The 23,829-nt window shown below is 36.7% G+C and overlaps 1 protein-coding gene across 1 annotated transcript; it reads right to left on the reverse strand.

Annotated features, from left to right (window-relative positions):
- Positions 1 to 250: 250 nt before the first annotated feature.
- On the reverse strand, positions 251 to 22,536 carry LOC110452639 (actin, plasmodial isoform-like). The gene is made up of 10 exons (XM_021501273.1): positions 22,288 to 22,536; positions 21,172 to 21,334; positions 20,793 to 21,032; positions 20,343 to 20,589; positions 19,964 to 20,155; positions 18,831 to 18,893; positions 2,266 to 2,487; positions 1,887 to 2,078; positions 984 to 1,103; positions 251 to 836 (listed from the first exon to the last, which is right to left on the reverse strand). Exons 2-10 carry the CDS (start codon positions 21,301 to 21,303, stop codon positions 631 to 633), a joined length of 1,614 nt encoding a protein of 537 aa, XP_021356948.1. The 5' UTR covers positions 21,304 to 21,334; positions 22,288 to 22,536; the 3' UTR covers positions 251 to 630.
- Positions 22,537 to 23,829: the final 1,293 nt, after the last annotated feature.

Raw genomic sequence — 23,829 nt, forward strand, 5'->3', positions numbered from 1 at the left:
ACGCGATCTAAAACAAGAACTAATCAGTTGTATATAAAATTTATTGTCAACAAAAAAGTAAATAACATATAAATAGATATTTACAAAGTTTAAGATTCATTTTCATGAGAAACCACATGAAACCTTAATGTTAAAAAACCGATATTAGAAACTGAAGTAATGAGAATGCTTGACACGTACACTGGTATATACATAAAAGCACCATCAATATACCATACACCATACACTCGTCTTAATCGTCGAAAATAATAGAAACAAAATAATGATTACCTACGTAAATAAATAATAGTAGAAAAATAATAGCTAGCTACAAAATTACATCACACACATACATTAAATGTTAATAAGAACCAAAGATATAACCAAGGTTATCTACATAAACACATCATACACATATGTAAATTATGTAAAAAGAAAAGTAAACACAATGATGACACTCACATGCTTATTGCTATTTAACAATAGAAACACAATAACGGTAACCTACATGTTAATTAACAATAGAAACACAATAACGGTAACCTATATGTTATCAATGTCCACTGATCACAGTGAATAGATATGAATATTGGATGAAACACATGCCCATATTACAATGCAACGTTTTATAACACAGTACATATAAAAAAATCAAAAGCACTTCCTATGAACAATTCCTGGTCCACATTCGTCATATTCCTGTTTTGAGATCCACATCTGTTGGAATGTGGATAGGGAACTTAGGATAGATCCACCAATCCACACGGAGTACTTCCTCTCTGGTGCGGCGATCACCTTGACCTTCATGTTGCTTGGCACTATAGCATCCATTTCCTTTTTAAACCGGTCAGCAATACCTATAAATAGAATACAAATGTTTCTATTAGAATTGTCATTGTAGCTTTTAAATGATCAAAGTTAATAAATCAAATTCATTAAAAATACAATCATCGCGTCCTTCAAAAGAAGCTTTGGTATTAGAAAGATATTAAGTGAGCACTCACCAGGAAACATTGTAGAACCACCCGATAGGACAACATTGCTGTACATGTCACGTCGAATGTCAATATCACACGACATCACAGAATTATGGAGAAGTTCATGAATTCCTGCTGATTCCATTCCTAAAATAAAATCGTAATGTTCTACTTTAATATCTTGAATCATGTGAAATGTCGGAGTGAATATCAATTAAACCAACACTGCTTCTATTTATTTTGGACATGTATATATCCAAACGCACGCTACACTTGCGTACATATATATTCTATCATAATGTCGTTACATATCAATTAATTGTAAAATATTACTTTAACTGAACCCTATATTCGTATCTATTTTTTTCTTCTAGTACTGCAATTATAGACGATCGGGCATTCTACAGAATACATATTCTTTGCAGGTTTCATTTGTTTCTGAACACATGAGCTTGCAAGGATATATATAGGATAAATTTGAAGAGTAAAATAAATGTATGCGTAACTAGACAGAACAAAACATCATGTAAAATGTATTTGTTTAAGGAATGATTTTTATTTTTTCAACATTTATGAGGTCATAACAACAATGGGTTTATGGACATATTGAATGAATCGCGTTAGCGATTCATGTAAAATATGTCCAAAAACCCATTGTTGTTATGACCTCATAAATGTTGAAAAAATAAANTTAAGCATCTAGGTCGGTCGTTCCGAGTGAGTAGTTTTTGTAGTGTATTACTACGCAGTGTGATCAGGTTACTATCAGTTCCCACGTGCTGAGATTCTATGAACACCTGTGTTAAGCATTTATGAATGTAATTTTTGTCAATCGGTCTAAGCATACAGAATGTAAATATTTACTTATAATTTATATTTATTCCACATCTTTCGAAGTTTTAGTCAAAATAGAGGAGCATAAATATTTACCTATGAATGATGGTTGGAATAGGGTTTCTGGACACCGGAACCTTTCGTTTCCAATAGTAACGAGCTGGCCATCTGGAAGTTCATAAGATCGCTCTATTGTTGACGATTTTGATGATGATTCCATTTCAGTTTCGAAGTCTAGAGCAACGTAGGACATTTTCTCCTTCATGTCACGTACAACTTCTAATTCAGCTGAAACATAATTATATAAATTATATGTACGCCATTGGCATCAGCTTTCATAAAAATAATAAATAATTGACAATATATAAAAAAACGAAAACGAAAGTGATAGATCTACGCGGTTAATTTAATAAATGTTATTATTAAATATAGTCAGGGTTAGTTATTTATGTTATGTATTAAAACTTGGACCAACCTGATGATGTGAAATTGTATCCCCTCTCGTGGAGGATCCTCTGGAGGTAGGCTGTGAGGTCACGACCTGCAAGATCAACACGTTTGATGGCGTGAGGGAGGGAGTAGCCCTCGTAGATAGGTACCACGTGTGACACTCCATCCCCGGCATCAAACACGATGCCCGTGGTCCGTCCAGAGGCGTACAGAGACAGCACAGCTTGTATCGCCACGTAGAAGGCGGGCGTGTTAAACGTCTCGAACATGATCTACAAGATACAAAATGGTTGCTGGTCAGTAACGTCATTTTCTACAAATAATGGCACAATGGTAATGTTCTTATGTAGGAGTACATTTATATTTCAAAGAAATATGGCAATTTTTAAAGAACCTTAAACCGAACAAAGGTATCAAATTTTACAAAAGTGGATAATCATCAAAGAATGCTTGGTTGTAATAAATATGCCACATACCTGTGTCATTTTTTCTCGATTGACTTTAGGATTAAGTGGCGCCTCTGTCAACATCACTGGGTTGTCTTCAGGAGCCACACGCAGCTCGTTGTAGAAGGTGTGATGCCAGATCTTCTCCATGTCGTCCCAGTTGGTGACGATGCCGTGTTCTATAGGATACTTCAAGGTGAGTATTCCCCGTTTATTTTGTGCCTCGTCTCCAATGTAACAATCTTTATCGCCCAATCCAGGCATGATCATCTGTGAGCAGTAAACGTGTGGTTTAGACAATGAAAGCAATGCTTAAGTTTTATCCAAGGTTATAAGTGATTTTCGTGAAATATACGAAAGTTAACTAATAGATAGTTACTATTAACGAAATAAATACAAACACACTTACATCATAATGGGGTCGTCCCGTAACAGCGGGGAAAACGGCACGTGGGGCATCATCCCCAGCAAAACCCGCCTTACACATTCCACTTCCGTTGTCAATGACAACAGCTGGGATTTCTTCCTCAAAAACAGACATTTTTTTTCTTTTAAGTCTTCTCTTGTATATGCTGCGGAGAAAGGGTTAAACTGAAATTAATTACAGCTACACAGGTGGTAACATATATCTACACAGGTGGTTAACATATATCTACACAGGTGGTAATATACATCTACATAGGTGGTAACATATATCTACACAGGTGGTAACATATATCTACACAGGTGGTAACATATATTTACACAGGTGGTTACATATATCTACACAGGTGGTAACATACATCTACACAGGTGGTAACATATATCTGAACTAAAAAAAACACCTACTTTCCAAAATAATAGGAAACTTCTTAATAAGTCATTAAAACAAGAATGAATTGATGACAAAAAATATGTTACATTGTTATAGATATATCGAATAAAAACAGGAATATATCACACACAAAATATATATTAATGAGGCATATATAATATACTGAATTAACATCGATTAAACAATAAATAAATCATTAACACATACCCTCTGATATATTATGAACGGTCGGTCCTGATTCTGTTGGCTTGTCTCTCGTGTGTCTGTATGTCGGCTGCACACCCGTGCCTTATATAGGGTCTCTTGTTCTGTTTCAGACCACAGCTACAAATCCAGTGTCTATCGAATTTTCCATATAAGGTAAAGAGGGTGTTTATAAACATTATCATCGACCAAAATAAACTAAAGCACGTCTTCCTATAAAAGGAATAACTAACTAGACACTGGCACTATCTTCCATATAAGGCAACCCCTACTCTACTCTCTACCATAATAGGTAAATATAGACCCCGTGTAGTAGCCTCGGTGTAATTGTACTTGGTAGTCAGCACTCCGGTCGATAATCTAAATATAGCTATTACTTTATATACACGAACGATCTTTCTAAGTGTAGTACACAGGTAAGGTAAATATACACACAAACATATAAGTCCGTTTAAAAGTTATAAGTATACGATCATTTGTAAGCCACAAGTCCAGGGATCATAATACTGAGACACGAAAATGATTGCTTTTTATTTTTTCTCAAAACACTGTTTTAAAGCCAATGTTATTTGAGTGTCGATTCCTTTGCAGCATATGGGCAAAAGTATAAAATGATTGAGCATCACAAGTTTTTCCAAGCTTACAATATTTTCCCCTTAAATCAGCAAATGTCTAATACCAAAGCGTAATTCAAGGTTCAACAAGCCCCCTAAAAGATGTAATAGTGACCCTAAATTTCAACCCCTGGCAAGTCATAGTAATATACCCTTCTCAAAAATCAGAATATATATATATGTAATTTTAATATATTGAACTTGTTCATGAGCTATTAAAAAGGTACATAACCAGGTTAACAAAGTCAAAATACGGCATTAAGGTTGATGTAATGATAAAAGTTGATCACCAGATTTATAACATGTCAATCTCTTAAGCGACCCAACTCAATGTTACGAAATGACATGGTATTTGAAGATCATTTATATACCTAGGTCATGCGGGGCTTTATTTCTCTTTGACTATGTGTGGAGAGGTATAACAGCCTCTCAAGAAGATGATTGTTGCTATGGGAAAGTTCCAAAATCAAAGTAAAATGTCCGCGTAACATATTTCACCGGTATATATGTGTAAAACCATAGACCTTTGACCATTAACACTACTTAAACTTAATATAAAATGTAATTTCTTAATATTCAATATTTTTTTATAAAAGAGCTAGACTTGTTATAAACATTATTGTACTTTTCAGCTTCAATGTTTATAACATTTCTAGCGCATTCATATACTCACAGAATGTTATCAAATGGCCAATCAACTAAAGTTCATTTATCGATCAAGGTTACTTAGCCTTTGTTTTCTTATTTATATAAATTGCTAATATGTATTACCAGGGATTTTACTATGATTTTAGTAGTTTCGCATGGCAACATCTATCTTTATTTGAGGTCGGAATTCCTCTCAACAGCTAGTAGAAGAGAAATAAAGGTCCGCGTGACCTAGGTATATAAATAAGCTTTAAACTATGGGTAATTTCTCAACATTCAGTTGGATCGCAAAAGAGATTGACATGTTATAAGTCCAGTGAGCTATTTCTATGAAGACATCAGCCTTAATTCCTTATTTTTTACTACGTTCCCTTGGCAATGTATTTTTGTATAGCCAATGTAAAAGTTCAATATATACAAATAACATATATAAGTTCCTATTTTTAATTGAGGTCTTTGAACATTTTAGGTTACTACAGCATCTTTTAGGAGGCTTGTTGAACCTTAAGCATTTTATTGTAAAACACGGTCCCACTACAAACAGAACACAATACAACTCCAGCACACACGCAGGCACACACACATAGGGAGATATTAGCCAGGTGGCATAGGACTAGTAGTAAGCGCCTGATTAGGCAGCTCCTGCGAATTCCTCAAAAATTGTATATCCTAATTGTATTAATTGTATATATATGTACTGTGAAGCGCTTTAGAGTGGCTTATGTTAGCTAAATAGGGCGCTCTATCAAATGTTGTATATTATTATCATTTGTAAAACTACTTTTTAGGAATAATGGGAGTTTAAGGTGGGTGTCAATCACATGTGTCGTTGAACTTTTACCTTTCATGAACAGTGGGGTTTAAGATGCGTGTCAGAGACACATATGTCTGTAAACTTTACCTTTCAGGAACAGTGGGGTTTAAGATGCGTGTTAGAGACACATATGTCAGTGAACTTTACCTTTCAGGAACAGTGGGGTTTAGGATGCGTGTCAGAGACACATATGTCGTGTAACTTTACCTTTTAGGAACAGTGGGGTTTAAGATGCGTGTTAGAGACACATATGTCAGTGAACTTTACCTTTTAGGAACTGTGGGGTTTAGGATGCGTGTCAGAGACACATATGTCGTGTAACTTTACCTTTTAGGAACTGTGGGATTTAAGATGGGTGTCCAAGACACATATGTCGTGGAAGTTTTACCTTTCAGGAACAGTGGAGTTGAAGATGGGTGTCAGTCACATGTGTCGTTGATCTTTACCTTTCAGGAACAGTGGGGTTTAAGATTCGTGTCCTAACACACATATGTCATGTAACTTTTACCTTTCAGAACCATTGGGGTTTAAGATGCGTGTCCGAGACACATGTGTCGTGGAGGTTAACCTTTAAGGAACAGAGGGGTTTAAGATGGGTGTCCGAGACACATATTTCGTGTAACTTTACCTTTCAGGAACAGTGGGGTTTAAGATGGGTGTCAGTCACAGTGTCATTGATCTTTACCTTTAAGGAACAGTAGGGTTAAGATGAGTGTCCGAGACACATATGTCGTGGAATTTTACCTTTCAAGAACAGTGGGGTTTAAGATGAGTGTCCGAGACACATATGTCGTGGAATTTTACCTTTCATGAACAGTGGGGTTTAAGATGGGTGTCCGATACACATATGTCGTGTAACTTTACCTTTCAGGAACAGTGGGGTTTAAGATGGGTGTTAGTCACATGTGTCGTTGATCTTTACCTTTCAGGAACAGTGGGGTTTAAGATGCGTGTCCGATACACATGTGTCGTGGAACTTTTACCTTTTAGAACCAGTGGGGTTTAAGATGCGTGTCCGAGACACATGTGTCGTGGAACTTTACCTTTAAGGAACAGAGGGGTTTAAGATGGGTGTCAGAGTCACATATGTCGTGGACTTTACCTTTCAGGAACAGTGGGGTTTAAGATGGGTGTCCGAGACACATGTGTCGTGGAACTTTACCTTTCAGGAACAGAGGGGTTTAAGATGGGTGTCAGAGTCACATATGTAGTGGACTTTACCTTTCAGGAACAGTGGGGTTTAAGATGGATGTCAGTCACAAGTGTCGCTGATCTTTACCTTTCAGGAACAGTGGGGTTTAAGATTGGTGTCCGAGACACATATGTCGTGTAACTTTACCTTTCAGGAACAGTTGGGTTTAAGATGCGTGTCCGAGACACATATGTCGTGTAACTTTACCTTTCAGGAACAGTGGGGTTTAAGATAGGTGTCAGTCACATGTGTCGTTGATCTTTACCTTTCAGGAACAGTTGGGTTTAAGATGCGTGTCCGAGACACATGTGTCGTGGAACTTTTACCTTTCAGAACCAGTGGGGTTTAAGATGCGTGTCCGAGACACATGTGTCGTGAAACTTTACCTTTAAGGAACAGAGGGGTTTAAGATGGGTGTCAGAGTCACATGTGTCGTGGAACTTTACCTTTCAGGAACAGTGGGGTTTAAGATGGGTGTCAGTCACAAGTGTCGTTGATCTTTACCTTTCAGGAACAGTGGGGTTTAAGATTGGTGTCCGAGACACATATGTCGTGTAACTCTACCTTTCAGGAACAGTGGGATTTAAGATGAGTGTCCGAGACACATATGTCGTGGAATTTTACCTTTCATGAACAGTGGGATTTAAGATGGGTGTCCGAGACACATATGTCGTGGACTTTACCTTTCAGGAACAGTGGGGTTTAAGATGGGTGTCAGTCACATGTGTCGTTGATCTTTACCTTTCAGGAACATTGGGGTTTAAGATGGGTGTCCGAGACACATATGTCGTGGAACTTTTACCTTTCAGAACCAGTGGGGTTTAAGATGCGTGTCCGAGACACATATGTCGTGTAACTTTACCTTTCAGGAACAGTAGGGTTTAAGATGGGTGTCCGAGACACATGTGTCGTGTAACTGTACTTTTCAGGAACAGTGGGGTTTAAGATGGGCGTCCGAGACACATATGCCATGAACTTTGCCTTTGAGGAACAGTGGAGTTTAAGATGGGTGTCCGAGACAAATGTGGCCTGTAACTTTTACCTTTCAGGAACAGTGGGGTTTAAGATTGGTGTCAGTCACATGTGTCGTTGATCTTTACCTTTAAGGAACAGTAGGGTTAAGATGAGTGTCCGAGACACATATGTCGTGGAATTTTACCTTTCATGAACAGTGGGATTTAAGATGGGTGTCCGAAGACACATATGTCAGTGAACTTTACCTTTTAGGAACTGTGGGGTTTAGGATGCGTGTCAGAGACACATATGTCGTGTAACTTTACCTTTTAGGAACTGGGGGATTTAAGATGGGTGTCCAAGACACATATGTCGTGGAAGTTTTACCTTTCAGGAACAGTGGAGTTGAAGATGGGTGTCAGTCACATGTGTCGTTGATCTTTACCTTTCAGGAACTTTGGGGTTTAAGATGGGTGTCCGAGACACATATGCCATGAACTTTGCCTTCGAGGAACAGTGGAGTTTAAGATGGGTGTCAGAGTCACAGATGTCGTGGACTTTACCTTTCAGGAACAGTGGGGTTTAAGGTTTAAGATGGGTGTCAGAGTCACATATGTCGTGGACTTTACCTTTCAGGAACAGTGGGGTTTAAGATAGGTGTCCGAGGCAAATGTGGCCTGTAACTTTTACCTTTCAGGAACAGTGGGGTTTAAGAGGGGTGTCCGAGACACATGTGTCATGGAATTTAATCTTTCAGGAACAGTGGGGTTTAAGATGGGTGCCCGAGACACATGTGTCATGGAATTTTAACCTTTCAGGAACAGTGGGGTTTAAAGACACATGTGTCGTGGAACTTTTACCTTTCAGAACCAGTGGGGTTTAAGATGCGTGTCCGAGACACATATGTCAGAGACACATATGTCAGTGAACTTTACCTTTCAGGAACAGTGGGGTTTAAGGTTTAAGATGGGTGTCAGAGTCACATATGTCGTGGACTTTACCTTTCAGGAACAGTGGGGTTTAAGATGCGTGTCCGAGACACTGTCGTGTAACTTTACCTTTCAGGAACAGTGGGGGTTAAGATGGGTGTCAGTCACATGTGTCGTTGATCTTTCCCTTTCAGGAACATTGGGGTTTAAGATGGGTGTCCGAGACACATATGTCGTGGGACTTTTACCTTTCAGAACCAGTGGGGTTTAAGATGCGTGTCCGAGACACATATGTCGTGTAACTTTACCTTTCAGGAACAGTGGGGTTTAAGGTTTAAGATGGGTGTCAGAGTCACATATGTCGTGGACTTTTCAGGAACAGGGGGGTTTAAGATGGGTGTCCGAGACACATGTGTCATGGAATTTAATCTTTCAGGAACAGTGGGGTTTAAGATGGGTGTAACAGTGGGATTTAAGATGAGTGTCCGAGACACATATGTCGTGGAATTTTACCTTTCATGAACAGTGGGATTTAAGATGGGTGTCCGAGACACATATGTCGTCGAACTTTTACCTTTCAGAACCAGTGGGGTTTACGATGCGTGTCCGAGACACATATGTCGTGTAACTTTACCTTTCAGGAACAGATGCGTGTCAGAGACACATATGTCGTGTAACTTTACCTTTTAGGAACTGGGGGATTTAAGATGGGTGTCCAAGACACATATGTCGTGGAAGTTTTACCTTTCAGGAACAGTGGAGTTGAAGATGGGTGTCAGTCACATGTGTCGTTGATCTTTACCTTTAAGGAACAGTAGGGTTAAGATGAGTGTCCGAGACACATATGTCGTGGAATTTTACCTTTCATGAACTGTGGGGTTTAAGATGGGTGTCCGAGACACATTTGCCATGGAATTTTAACCTTTCAGGAACAGTGGGGTTTAAGATGGGTGTCCGAGACACATATGCCATGAACTTTGCCTTTGAGGAACAGTGGAGTTTAAGATGGGTGTCAGAGTCACATATGTCGTGGACTTTACCTTTCAGGAACAGTGGGGTTTAAGATGGGTGTCCGAGACACATGTGTCGTGTAACTGTACTTTTCAGGAACAGTGGGGTTTAAGATGGGTGTCCGAGACACATATGCCGTTGAACTTTACCTTTCAAGAACAGTGGGGTTTAAGATGGGTGTCAGTCACATGTGTCGTGGAACTTTGGGGGCTTAAGCTGCATTCCATTTGTTTTCATGACCCTCGGTTCCCGTGTATGTCATATTGTAGCTTCCTTGATCATCCAGGGTCATACTCACTTACGCCCTCTTCACAAGAGACTCTGTTACTCCTGAAGTATCGACAATGACTTTGTAGGAACTTTTAATTCAAATTGTGTCCTTATTATGACGATATGCTTTTTTATGTTGTTGCTCTTGTAATTGCCCTTTTATCAGATTAACTGGTGTACTTGGAACAATACGTTTTATATCCAATAATACATATTTTCATAACAGTCATTTTCTGTCTCAATTAATAAAATCTAACCAAATGACGAGAGTAAAATATTTGTTAGGAATTGCACCCAACTAGCTAATATAGCTTCACTTTTTATTATATTTGGTTTACTAATTATTTTAAAACTAGATTCCATACATAATATCGATTCTGATATTTTTTCTTTGTCATATCAGAAGAAAATAAAAACATACACCATACAAAGAAGAAATGGTCGGAAACTCAAATGCAATGGGAACAGATTTACAGGAACCGAGTAGGCACCATCAAACCCCTCAACCGAGACAAATCTAGTAACCCTTGTACTGCAACACCGATCATGAGGTCTTCTGTAAAATCCTGGACAGAGTGTCCGTCACGGATGTGTTTGATAACGATGGTAGGCACTGCAATAACACAGCAGGACAAATTAAAACGTCTTCTCCACTAGACTAGGGATCAACCGGTAGGTAGTTAACTATACATAAATAACTATATATTTTGCAGATATTGAAGCTTGGTAAGGCCTCGGGTGAGGATGGAATCAGTCATCATATGCTACGAAACACCTCAGAAACCGTTTGTGTTCCCCTTGAAATAACTTTTAATATGTCTTTATCGTCTGGTGTTTACCAAAACACTTGGCAAACAGCCAAAGTCAAGCCTCTGTTTAAAAAAGGTGACAGACATTTCCCATCTAATTACAGACCAATTTCTTTATTATCTACAGTTGGCAAAGTGTTTGAGAGAGTAATTTTCAAATACATGCATAACTATTTTATTGAAAACTCATTTTTTATAAGTATCAGTCTGGTTTTTTGCCTGATCATTCTACTGTATATCAATTCATTGAAATTTATCATAACATCTGTATTGCTCTAGAAGAAAAAAACATGTATGTATGGTATTCTGTGATATTTCTAAGGCTTTTGATCGGGTTTGGCAAAAAGGTTTGATGATTAAGTTAAAATCTGATGGAATTTCAGGAGAATTTTATCAATGGTTGGAAAATGAGTCAACCGCTCGTCTTTTTGCAGACGATACTTTTTTGTTAAAATCATCCTCCTCGTATCTAGAAATCCAAACGGTTCTGAAAGGAGATCTCGAGTCTCTTAATGCACGGTCCCAAACTTGGTTAGTAACATTCTATCCAGAAAAATCTGAAGTAATTTTGTTTCAAACTCGAAATTTTTCTGATCATCATTAACATTAAGGTGTTATTTTTAATTCAAGGGCAAAATGGGTGATCATATTTGTGCAATATATACTTCAGTTATGAAAAAAGTCAACGTCTTACGTAGACTCAAATACTTATTGAATCGAGATAATCTTTTAAAGATTTATAAATCCTTTATTTAACCAGTTTTATAATATATGCTTGTGCATTGTGGGATGGTTGTACAACTTATGAAACAGAAATGTTAGAGAAAGCCCAAAGAGAAGCTATTCGTATAATCACTGGACTTCCTTCTGATGCCAGAATCGAAGATTTATTTTTTGAATCTGGTCTAGAAACTCTTTCGTATCGAATTAACTCCAGACTATTTTAGTGATCTATTGCCGTCTACTGTTGCAGAAATTAACCGTTACACCCTTAGAAACAATAATGATTATAGATTTCTTCCTTTCAGGATTTCTCTAACAAATTCATCTTTTGTACCTTCAACTCTTAGCAGCTGGAATTCATTGGACCTTTCAGTACGATCATTGACTTCTTTACATTCTCTTAAAAACTCGTTAACTTAAAACGTACAATCTCCTCTGCCAATCTACTTAGGTTTCGGTGAACGTAAATTAAACATTTTGCATACAAAACTTAGATATCAGTGTAGTCAACTTAAATATGATCTTTACAGGGTAAATCTTGTTGACAGTCCAGTTTGTAATTGTGGCCATCCCTTTTTTGTGAGTGCTTACTTTTTAACGACGAAAGACGCATCCTGTTCCAAAATTTGAATGTCTTGTATGTTGATTTTGATTTAGAATTACTTTTGTTTGGTAATACTCAACTTTCGGTAGAAATCAATACAAAAGTTTTTAGACAAGTGCATCATTACATCAAATCCAGCAATAGGTTTTGATAATTATAATTATCATTCCCTATTTTTATTTATATGTGTACGTTGTTATAGATGTTTATGAAATTGCATTTCATTATTTTGCCTGATTACATTGATCTTGTTCATTATAAAATTACTATACCGGGCTGCATGTCATGAAATTTTGTATAATTGATAATTGATTCAAATGCAGATCCTTTTCACATTTTACACGATTTCAGGTGGATATACTTAAGCATTGAACTGTTTTTGTATGGTATTTATGATCTATTTGAATGACACATCTTTGCAAGCAAACAACATAATGCGTGCTAGCGCATTATGATTTGTTTGTTCGCAAAGCTGTGCCATTCAAATAGATCATAAATACCATACAAAAACAGTTCAATACCTATATTTACGTTTTCTCTGTCTCTTATGTTCTTTTTTAACTTATAATTTATATTTAAATTAAAAATCCCCGCCTTATCGACAGTCCACACAATTTTGTTCAATAGTTTGAACAGCGTATTGTTGCGTGCTGATTGGCAAACAAAGTAGTACTTTGAAATTTTAAAAAACACTTCAATTTTATTCCACAATTCAGTATCAATACAATTGCGTATGATATGTATATAGGGTGATTTAAGTTAATCAATAGAACTCTGAGCTAAAAGTTAGATTTTGAATTGTTTCGATTTTCCTCCGAACAAATTTCGCGCATGTACAAATACAGTGAACACCGTAAATCCGACCTTGCCCTCCACGAGGGAGTTATTTTCGGAAGTTTATTCGAACTGAATCCAGGCGTGAATTTATTTGTTGATTGTATGGGAACCTGACAACAGTCGGTAGATTCTATAACAGCCTCGTTATTTGACCTGTCGTCAGAATTAAACTGAGGAACCGTAGATGCGAGACGCGTGAAACTGATTGCGATTGAAGTGAGTGATCTTGCGACGGAGCACAGGTTCGTAACAAATGTCTGAAATGTTTATGTGCGCTGTGACTCATATCAGTAGGTCTGTAACATATGTGTCAGTAGGTCTATAGAATATGTGTATTACAGACATTTGTAACGAACCCCTGTTGATCAGTGCAGTGTAACAGACGATATTTCTGATAAATTGCATGAGCGTTAAAATTGTTTCCATTGCCGGCATTGGTGATTTCAACCGATGTGCATTTTGTACGATATTGTAGACCTTGGTCTTGTTTTCGATGTAATAAAAGTGTTTTTTATTTTATTTTTTATTTTGTACATAAATTTACAATGACATTGTCAAATCTCACAATGCCCAGCGATATTTCAGCAGCCGTCATGTTTATTTATATTGGATATTGTAGTTCCGGTCAGTGTTGTATTAATACGCTAAGAATTGTGTCTCGTGATGCATGGTAATTAAAGTCCCATCAACGACACAGCTTTCAAAGAGGCTATATAGTGACAATGCCATGCAAATGTAAATATACATATATACATAACTTCGGTTAGAAGTATGCAACCATTACTTAAAACGCAACCCCAAGAATCGTATTATTGTGGCATGAACATATATATTCGGTATATATCCGTAGTGTCATTGCTTTTCATATCTTATTTAAACAAGAGGCTCAATGGGCCTGCATTGCTCACCTGGTATTAATCTCACACTTGTAATGTGAAAAGTGGACTAAAATACAGCTACAGGCAAAATATCAGTGTTTCATTCATAAGAACCTGTTAAAAGATTTAAACATATGACACCTGTGACCTTGAATGTCGAACAAGGACATTATAATATTAGGTTGAACAGAGTTTATAGTCTTCCAACCCAGCACGCTTCTAGAAAAATATCATTACCCTGGACCTTTTGGTTATACAGAACAAATCATTTAAAGATTTAAACATATATTGACCACTGTGACCTTGAATATGGGCGAAGGTCATTCACTTGGTAGTCCTTCATCCCAGCATGTTAATGGCCAAATATCATCACCCTTGGCCTTTTGCTTATTAAGAAGAAGTCATTCAATGGTTTTAAGCATATTTGACCCCTGTGACCTTAAAATATATATGTCAAGGTCATTCATTTGAACTTGGTACTCCTTCATCCCAGCATGTTACTGACATTATCCTAGGCCTCTTGGTTATTCAGAAGAAGTTGTTTAAAGGTTTAGAACATATTTGACCCTGTGACCTTGAAAAAGATGAAGGTCATTCATTTGAACAAACTTTATAGCCTTTCATCCCAGCATGCTACTAGCCAAATATCATCACCCTAGGCCTATTGGTTATTCAGAAGAAGTTGTTTAAATGTTTAAAACATATTTGCCCTCTGTGACCTTGAATATAAGTCAAGGTCATTTATTTGAACAAACTTGTTAGCTCTTCATCCCAGCATATTACTGCCCAAATATCATCACCCTAGGCCTCTCGGTTATTCAGAAAAAGTTGTTTAAAGGCTTTAAACATATTTGACCCCTGTGACCTTGAAAGTGGGTCAAGGTCATTTATTTGAACAAACTTGGTAGCCCTTCAATCAAGCATGTTACTGGCCAACTATCATTACCCTAGGCCTCTTGGTTATTCAGAACAAATTGTTTAAAGATTTTAACATATTTTGCGCCTGTGACCTTGAAAATTGATGAAGGTCATTTATTTGAACAAACTTGGAAGCCCTTCATCCAAGCATGTTACTGGCCAACTATCATTCCCCTAGGCCTCTTGGTTATTCAGAAGAAATTGTTTAAAGATTTTAACATATTTGACGCCTGTGACCTTGAAAATTGATGAAGGTCATTTATTTGAACAAACTTGGTAGCCCTTCATCCCAGCATGTTACTGGCCAACTATCATCACCCTAGGCCACTTGGTTATTCAGAGGAAATTGTTTAAATGTTTTTAACATATTTGACCCTGTGACCTTGAACATAAGTCAGGGTCATTTATTTTAAAAATCCTGGCAGCCCTTCATCCCAGCATGTTACATTGGCCAAATTTTATCACCCTATGCCTCTTGATTTTTCAGAAGAAGTTGTTTAAATGTTTTTAACATATTTGACCCCTGTGACCTTGGATATAAGTCAGTGTCATTTATTTGAACAAACTTGGTAGCCCTTCATCCCAGCATGTTACTGGCCAAATATCATCCCCCTAGGCCTCTCTGTTATTCAGAAGAAGTTGTTTAAAAGATTTTAGCATCTTTGACCCCTGTGACCTTGAATATAAGGCAAGGTCATTTATTTGAACAAACTTGGAAGCCCTTCATCCAAGCCTGTTACTGGCCAAATATCATCACCCTAGGCCTTTTGGTTACTGAGAAGAAGTTGTTTAAAGTAAAAAGTTGACGCCGGACGCCGCACCATGCCATAAGCTCACTTGGACCTTCGGGCAAGGTGAGCTAAAAATCTACTGAAAAAGGACAATGTTATTGAAGTGTCGATCCCTTTGTAGTATATGGGTAAAAGTTTCTCCAACCTACGAGATGCTTTCCCTTTAATCAGCGAATGTCAAATACCAGCGTATAATTTAAGCATTTTATTGTAAAAATTACTTATAATTGATGGATTTTAGCAATTTAAAATATTTTAAGAAGATAATCACGAAATTAAAGGTTCGAATTTTGAGAGATCTTTGCATTTATCTTAATAAACCTTTAAGATGATAGATACTACTCTGCATCTGCAGCTTCCAGATAACTTGACATTCACCTTCAGTATGACCACAATCACACGAAATACAAGGAAAGGGAACACATATTGCATAATGTGTCTGTTGATGCAGACAACCACACGAAGTAAACATTTTACAGCGCCATGTGGTCATTTTTCGTCTATAGGTTCACACCCTATGTCTACGCGGTATCATAATAGTCGTCTCATTTACAGGTTGACGGTAATTGATAACTTCACCATTTGTAATGTACATGTTTCCCTTGTTTTTCAGACAACAGGATGGGTGTCATAGTGTCACTTGTCGTGAAAACCCTATCTTTCCAGAACTGGGGGATGGGTGGGGTGTTGTGATGGCTATCATAGAGACATATGTCATGGAACCCTTCCTTTTCCAGAACTTGGGGGGGGGGGGGGGGAGGGGTATGATGATCATGGGTGTCATTAAAACCCTTGTCGTGGAAGCTTTCCTTTCAGGTTTAGTGGAAGTTTAAGATGCATTACATTTGTATTGATGTCCCTAGGTTTCTGTTGGTGTCATTTTGTAGTATCCTCGATACTCCAGGGGTTATGTTCAATTGCGTTCCTTGCATAGAGCGGAAGCGAGCGTTACCCCTAGAGTATCGAGAATGATTTTGTAGGAACTTTTGATTCAATTGTGTCCTTATTTATGACGATATATTATTTTATGTTGTTCTTGTTCTGTAAAGGTACGGTTTTGTTGTTTCTTATATGATATACTGATGTGCTCGGAACTGTGTGTGTTATATCTAATGAAAAGATTTTTAACATAATTTCATTACAGTCATTCTCTGACTAAATAATAGAAATCAAACCAAAGGTCAAAAGTAAAACATTTGTTAAGAAGTACACTCAACCAGCAGATAACATCCATTTTTTAGAACTAGACTCCATACATAAAATTGACTGTGATGTTTTAAGAGAAAGATAAAGCATACAACATACAAAGAGGAAATGGACACTCAAATGCAATTGGGAAAATACAACAGGAACCGAGGAGGCACCAAGCATGGAATGACACCATAAAACCCTCAACAGACACAGAAAAAGGACCAGAGACCAGATCGTGTCATGTTTACCTTGTACTACAACACCGATCATGAGGTCTTCTGTAAAATCCTGGAAAGAGTGTCAGTCACGAAATGTGTTTGATAACAATGACAGACATGCAGTACTTCAGGGGTAACGCTCACCTCCGCAGAGAGCGCAATTGAACATAACCCCTGAAGTATTGAGGATACTACAAAATGACACCAACAGAAACCGATGGACATCAAAACATATGTAATGCATCATAAACTTACACTGAAAAGTAGGCTTTCACGACTTGTGTCTCAATGACACCTATTACAATCATACCCCTTCCCCCAGTTTGGAAAGGAGGGGTTCCAGGACATGTGTCTATAACACCAAACATAATCCACGGTCTACCGATATGTGCTATGAAAAAACATAGTCATACTCTATAACGATGATTGCACTGTGGGTGTTCTTCATCCACGCTATGAATAAAGGAGAAGGTAAAGACATAGATGGTTGATAAAAGTCGACACAAAAAAACAGATGACGTAAATTGCTTACTTAGCTTATTCACCTCAACAAAAGTCCATAACTGACAAATATTTCCCACGAGTAAGCAGTATGATATGTCTCTCACGAAATAATACTTTGAAATGTATTTCGAGAAAGATAAAAACAAAACAATAACATATAAAACGTATTTCAGATATGACACGCGATCTAAAACAAGAACTAATCAGTTGTATATAAAATTTATTGTCAACAAAAAAGTAAATAACATATAAATAGATATTTACAAAGTTTAAGATTCATTTTCATGAGAAACCACATGATACCTTAATGTTAAAAAACCGATATTAGAAACTGAAGTAATGAGAATGCTTGACACGCACACTGGTATATACATAAAAAGCACCATCAATATACCATGCACCATACACTCGTCTTAATCGTCGAAAATAATAGAAACAAAATAATGATTACCTACGTAAATAAATAATAGTAGAAAAATAATAGCTAGCTACAAAATTACATCACACACATACATTAAATGTTAATAAGAACCAAAGATATAACCAAGGTTATCTACATAAACACATCATACACATATGTAAATTATGTAAAAAGAAAAGTAAACACAATGATGACACTCACATGCTTATTGCTATTTAACAATAGAAACACAATAACGGTAACCTACATGTTAATTAACAATAGAAACACAATAACGGTAACCTATATGTTATCAATGTCCACTGATCACAGTGAATAGATATGAATATTGGATGAAACACATGCCCATATTACAATGCAACGTTTTATAACACAGTACATATAAAAAAATCAAAAGCACTTCCTATGAACAATTCCTGGTCCACATTCGTCATATTCCTGTTTTGAGATCCACATCTGTTGGAATGTGGATAGGGAACTTAGGATAGATCCACCAATCCACACGGAGTACTTCCTCTCTGGTGCGGCGATCACCTTGACCTTCATGTTGCTTGGCACTATAGCATCCATTTCCTTTTTAAACCGGTCAGCAATACCTATAAATAGAATACAAATGTTTCTATTAGAATTGTCATTGTAGCTTTTAAATGATCAAAGTTAATAAATCAAATTCATTAAAAATACAATCATCGCGTCCTTCAAAAGAAGCTTTGGTATTAGAAAGATATTAAGTGAGCACTCACCAGGAAACATTGTAGAACCACCCGATAGGACAACATTGCTGTACATGTCACGTCGAATGTCAATATCACACGACATCACAGAATTATGGAGAAGTTCATGAATTCCTGCTGATTCCATTCCTAAAATAAAATCGTAATGTTCTACTTTAATATCTTGAATCATGTGAAATGTCGGAGTGAATATCAATTAAACCAACACTGCTTCTATTTATTTTGGACATGTATATATCCAAACGCACGCTACACTTGCGTACATATATATTCTATCATAATGTCGTTACATATCAATTAATTGTAAAATATTACTTTAACTGAACCCTATATTCGTATCTATTTTTTTCTTCTAGTACTGCAATTATAGACGATCGGGCATTCTACAGAATACATATTCTTTGCAGGTTTCATTTGTTTCTGAACACATGAGCTTGCAAGGATATATATAGGATAAATTTGAAGAGTAAAATAAATGTATGCGTAACTAGACAGAACAAAACATCATGTAAAATGTATTTGTTTAAGGAATGATTTTTATTTTTTCAACATTTATGAGGTCATAACAACAATGGGTTTATGGACATATTGAATGAATCGCGTTAGCGATTCATGTAAAATATGTCCAAAAACCCATTGTTGTTATGACCTCATAAATGTTGAAAAAATAAATATCATTCCTTATATTTACATTGACGAATCCTTTCAGTGGATCGATATAACAACGAATAAAACAAATAAACAGGGTTTGTTCCTGCTTATACACGGGTGCAACGCAGTGGCGAGAACAGTGTTTTTTCGCGGGGAAATGTGACACTATCGTGAGAGATCTTAGCAACCGTCAACAACAATAACACAACAAAATGTAGTTCCATATTCAATGTTTATTTGTAGCACAGGACACGTGAATACGTGGATATTTCACAAAGCACAGTTCAATAATATTTTAAGATGTAAGAATTAAGCATCTAGGTCGGTCGTTCCGAGTGAGTAGTTTTTGTAGTGTATTACTACGCAGTGTGATCAGGTTACTATCAGTTCCCACGTGCTGAGATTCTATGAACACCTGTGTTAAGCATTTATGAATGTAATTTTTGTCAATCGGTCTAAGCATACAGAATGTAAATATTTACTTATAATTTATATTTATTCCACATCTTTCGAAGTTTTAGTCAAAATAGAGGAGCATAAATATTTACCTATGAATGATGGTTGGAATAGGGTTTCTGGACACCGGAACCTTTCGTTTCCAATAGTAACGAGCTGGCCATCTGGAAGTTCATAAGATCGCTCTATTGTTGACGATTTTGATGATGATTCCATTTCAGTTTCGAAGTCTAGAGCAACGTAGGACATTTTCTCCTTCATGTCACGTACAACTTCTAATTCAGCTGAAACATAATTATATAAATTATATGTACGCCATTGGCATCAGCTTTCATAAAAATAATAAATAATTGACAATATATAAAAAAACGAAAACGAAAGTGATAGATCTACGCGGTTAATTTAATAAATGTTATTATTAAATATAGTCAGGGTTAGTTATTTATGTTATGTATTAAAACTTGGACCAACCTGATGATGTGAAATTGTATCCCCTCTCGTGGAGGATCCTCTGGAGGTAGGCTGTGAGGTCACGACCTGCAAGATCAACACGTTTGATGGCGTGAGGGAGGGAGTAGCCCTCGTAGATAGGTACCACGTGTGACACTCCATCCCCGGCATCAAACACGATGCCCGTGGTCCGTCCGGAGGCGTACAGAGACAGCACAGCTTGTATCGCCACGTAGAAGGCGGGCGTGTTAAACGTCTCGAACATGATCTACAAGATACAAAATGGTTGCTGGTCAGTAACGTCATTTTCTACAAATAATGGCACAATGGTAATGTTCTTATGTAAGAGTAAATTTATATTTCAAAGAAATATGCCAATTTTTAAAGAACCTTAAACCAAGCAAAGGTATCAAATTTTACAAAAGTGGATAATCATCAAAGAATACTTGGTTGTAATATTATGCCACATACCTGTGTCATTTTTTCTCGATTGACTTTAGGATTAAGTGGCGCCTCTGTCAACATCACTGGGTTGTCTTCAGGAGCCACACGCAGCTCGTTGTAGAAGGTGTGATGCCAGATCTTCTCCATGTCGTCCCAGTTGGTGACGATGCCGTGTTCTATAGGATACTTCAAGGTGAGTATTCCCCGTTTATTTTGTGCCTCGTCTCCAATGTAACAATCTTTATCGCCCAATCCAGGCATGATCATCTGGGAGCAGTAAACGTGTGGTTTAGACAATGAAAGCAATGCCTAAGTTTTATCCAAGGTTATAAGTGATGTTCGAGAAATATACGAAAGTTAACTAATAGATAGTTACTATTAACGAAATAAATACAAACACACTTACATCATAATGGGGTCGTCCCGTAACAGCGGGGAAAACGGCACGTGGGGCATCATCCCCAGCAAAACCCGCCTTACACATTCCACTTCCGTTGTCAATAACAACAGCTGGGATTTCTTCCTCAGAAACAGACATTTTTTTTCTTTTAAGTCTTCTCTTGTATATGCTGCGGAGAAAGGGTTAAACTGAAATTAATTTCAGCTACACAGGTGGTAACATATATCTACACAGGTGGTAACATACATCTACACAGGTGGTAGCATATATCTACACAGGTGGTAACATATATCTACACAGGAGGTAACATATATCTACACAGGTGGTAACATATATCTACACAGGTGGTAACATATATCTACACATGTGGTAACATATATCTACACAGGTGGTAACATACATCTAGACAGGTGGTAACATATATCTACACAGGTGGTAACATATATCTACACATGTGGTAACATATATCTACACAGGTGGTAACATACATCTAGACAGGTGGTAACATATATCTACACAGGTGGTAACATACATCTAGACAGGTGGTAACATATATCTACACAGGTGGTAACATACATCTAGACAGGTGGTAACATATATCTACACAGGTGGTAACATATATCTACACATGTGGTAACATATATCTACACAGGTGGTAACATATATCTACACATGTGGTAACATATATCTACACAGGTGGCAACATATATCTACACAGGTGGTAACATATATCTACACAGGGGGTAACATACATCTACACAGGTGGTAACATATACCTACACAGGTGGTAACATATATCTACACAGGTGGTAACATATATCTACACATGTGGTAACATATATCTACACAGGTGGTAACATATATCTACACAGGTGGTAACATACATCTACACAGGTGGTAACATATATCTGAGTTAAAAAAATCCCTTGTTTCCAAAATAATAGGAAACTTCTTAATTAGTCATTAAAACAAGAATGAATTGATGACAAAAAATATGTTACATTGTTATAGATATACTGAATAAAAACAGGAATATATCACACACAAAATATATATTAATGAGGCATATATAATATACTGAATTAACATCGATTAAACAATAAATAAATCATTAACACATACCCTCTGATATATTATGAACGGTCGGTCCTAATTCTGTTGGCTTGTCTCTCGTGTGTCTGTATGTCGGCTGCACACCCGTGCCTTATATAGGGTCTCTTGTTTTGTTTCAGACCACAGCTACAAATCCAGTGTCTATCGAATTTTCCATATAAGGTAAAGATGGTGTTTATAAACATTATCATCGACCAAAATAAACTAAAGCGCGTCTTCCTATAAAAGGAATAACTAACTAGACACTGGCACTATATCTTCCATATAAGGCAACCCCTACTCTACTCTCTACCATAATAGGTAAATATAGACCCCGTGTATTAGCCTCGGTGTAATTGCGCTTGTGTAGTCAGCACTCCGGTCGATAATCTAAATATAGCTATTACTTTATATACATGAACGATCTTTCTAAGTGTAGTACACAGGTAAGGTAAATATACACACAAACATATAAGTCCGTTTAAAAGTTATAAGTATACGATCATTTGTAAGCCACAAGTCCAGGGATCATAATACTGAAACACGAAAATGATTGCTTTTTATTTTTCTCAAAACACTGTTTTAAAGCCAATGTTATTTGAGTGTTGATTCCTTTGCAGCATATGGGCAAAAGTATAAAATGATTGAGCATCACAAGTTTCTCCAAGCTTACAATATTTTTTCCCTTAAATCAGCGAATGTCAAATACCAAAGTGTAATTTAAGGTTCAACAAGCCCCCTAAAAGATGTAAATTTCAAACCCTGTCAAGTCATATTCAAAAACCCTTTTCAAAAATCGGAATATATATATATGTAATTTTAATATATTGAACTTGTTTATGAGCTATTAAAAAGGTACATAACCAGGTTAACAAAATCAAATACGGCATTAAGGCTGATGTAATGATAAAAGTTGATCACCAGATTTATAACATGTCAATCTCTTAAGCGACCCAACTCAATGTTACGACATGTTATTTGAAGATCATTCATTTCTCTTTAACTATGTGTGGAGAGGTATACCGGCCTCACAAGAAAATGATTGCTGCTATGGGAAAGTTCCAAAATCAAAGTAAAACGTCCGCGTAACATATTTCACATGTATATATGTGTAAAACCATAGACCTTTGATCATTAACACTACTTAAACTTAATATAAAATGTATTTTCTTAATATGCATTTTTTTTATGAAAGAGCTAGACTTGTTATAAACATTATTGTACTTTTCAGCTTCAATGTTTATAACATTTTTAGCGCATTCATATACTCACAGAATGGTATCAAATGGCCCATCATCTGAAGTTCATTTACCGATCAATGCTACTTAGCCCTTGTTTTCTTATATATATAAATTGCTAAAATGTATTACCAGGCGATTTTACTATGATTTTAGTAGTTTCGCATGGCAACATTTATCTTTATTTAAGGTCGGAATTCCTCTCAATAGCTAGAAGAGAAATAAAGCTCCTCATGACCTAGGTATATAAATAAGCTTTAAACTATGGGTCATTTCTCAGCATTCAGTTGGATCGCAAAAGAGATTGACATGTTATAAGTCCAGTGAGCTAATT

The sequence above is a fragment of the Mizuhopecten yessoensis genome, unplaced genomic scaffold (genome assembly GCF_002113885.1).
Source record: "Mizuhopecten yessoensis strain PY_sf001 unplaced genomic scaffold, ASM211388v2 scaffold6779, whole genome shotgun sequence".
Taxonomy (NCBI): domain Eukaryota; kingdom Metazoa; phylum Mollusca; class Bivalvia; order Pectinida; family Pectinidae; genus Mizuhopecten; species Mizuhopecten yessoensis.

Bases quoted from the DNA above. Each gene is read 5' to 3' on its own strand.
- LOC110452639 (XM_021501273.1), bottom strand. From the start codon at position 21,303: ATGTCTGTTTCTGAGGAAGAAATCCCAGCTGTTGTTATTGACAACGGA. The intron at 2,488-18,830 runs TTCGACGTGACA...CGTTTAACACGC, and splicing joins GATGTCGTGTGATATTGACA to CCGCCTTCTACGTGGCGATA. The intron at 1,104-1,886 runs GTAAATATTTAT...ATTTTATTTTAG, and splicing joins ATTCCAACCATCATTCATAG to GAATGGAATCAGCAGGAATT.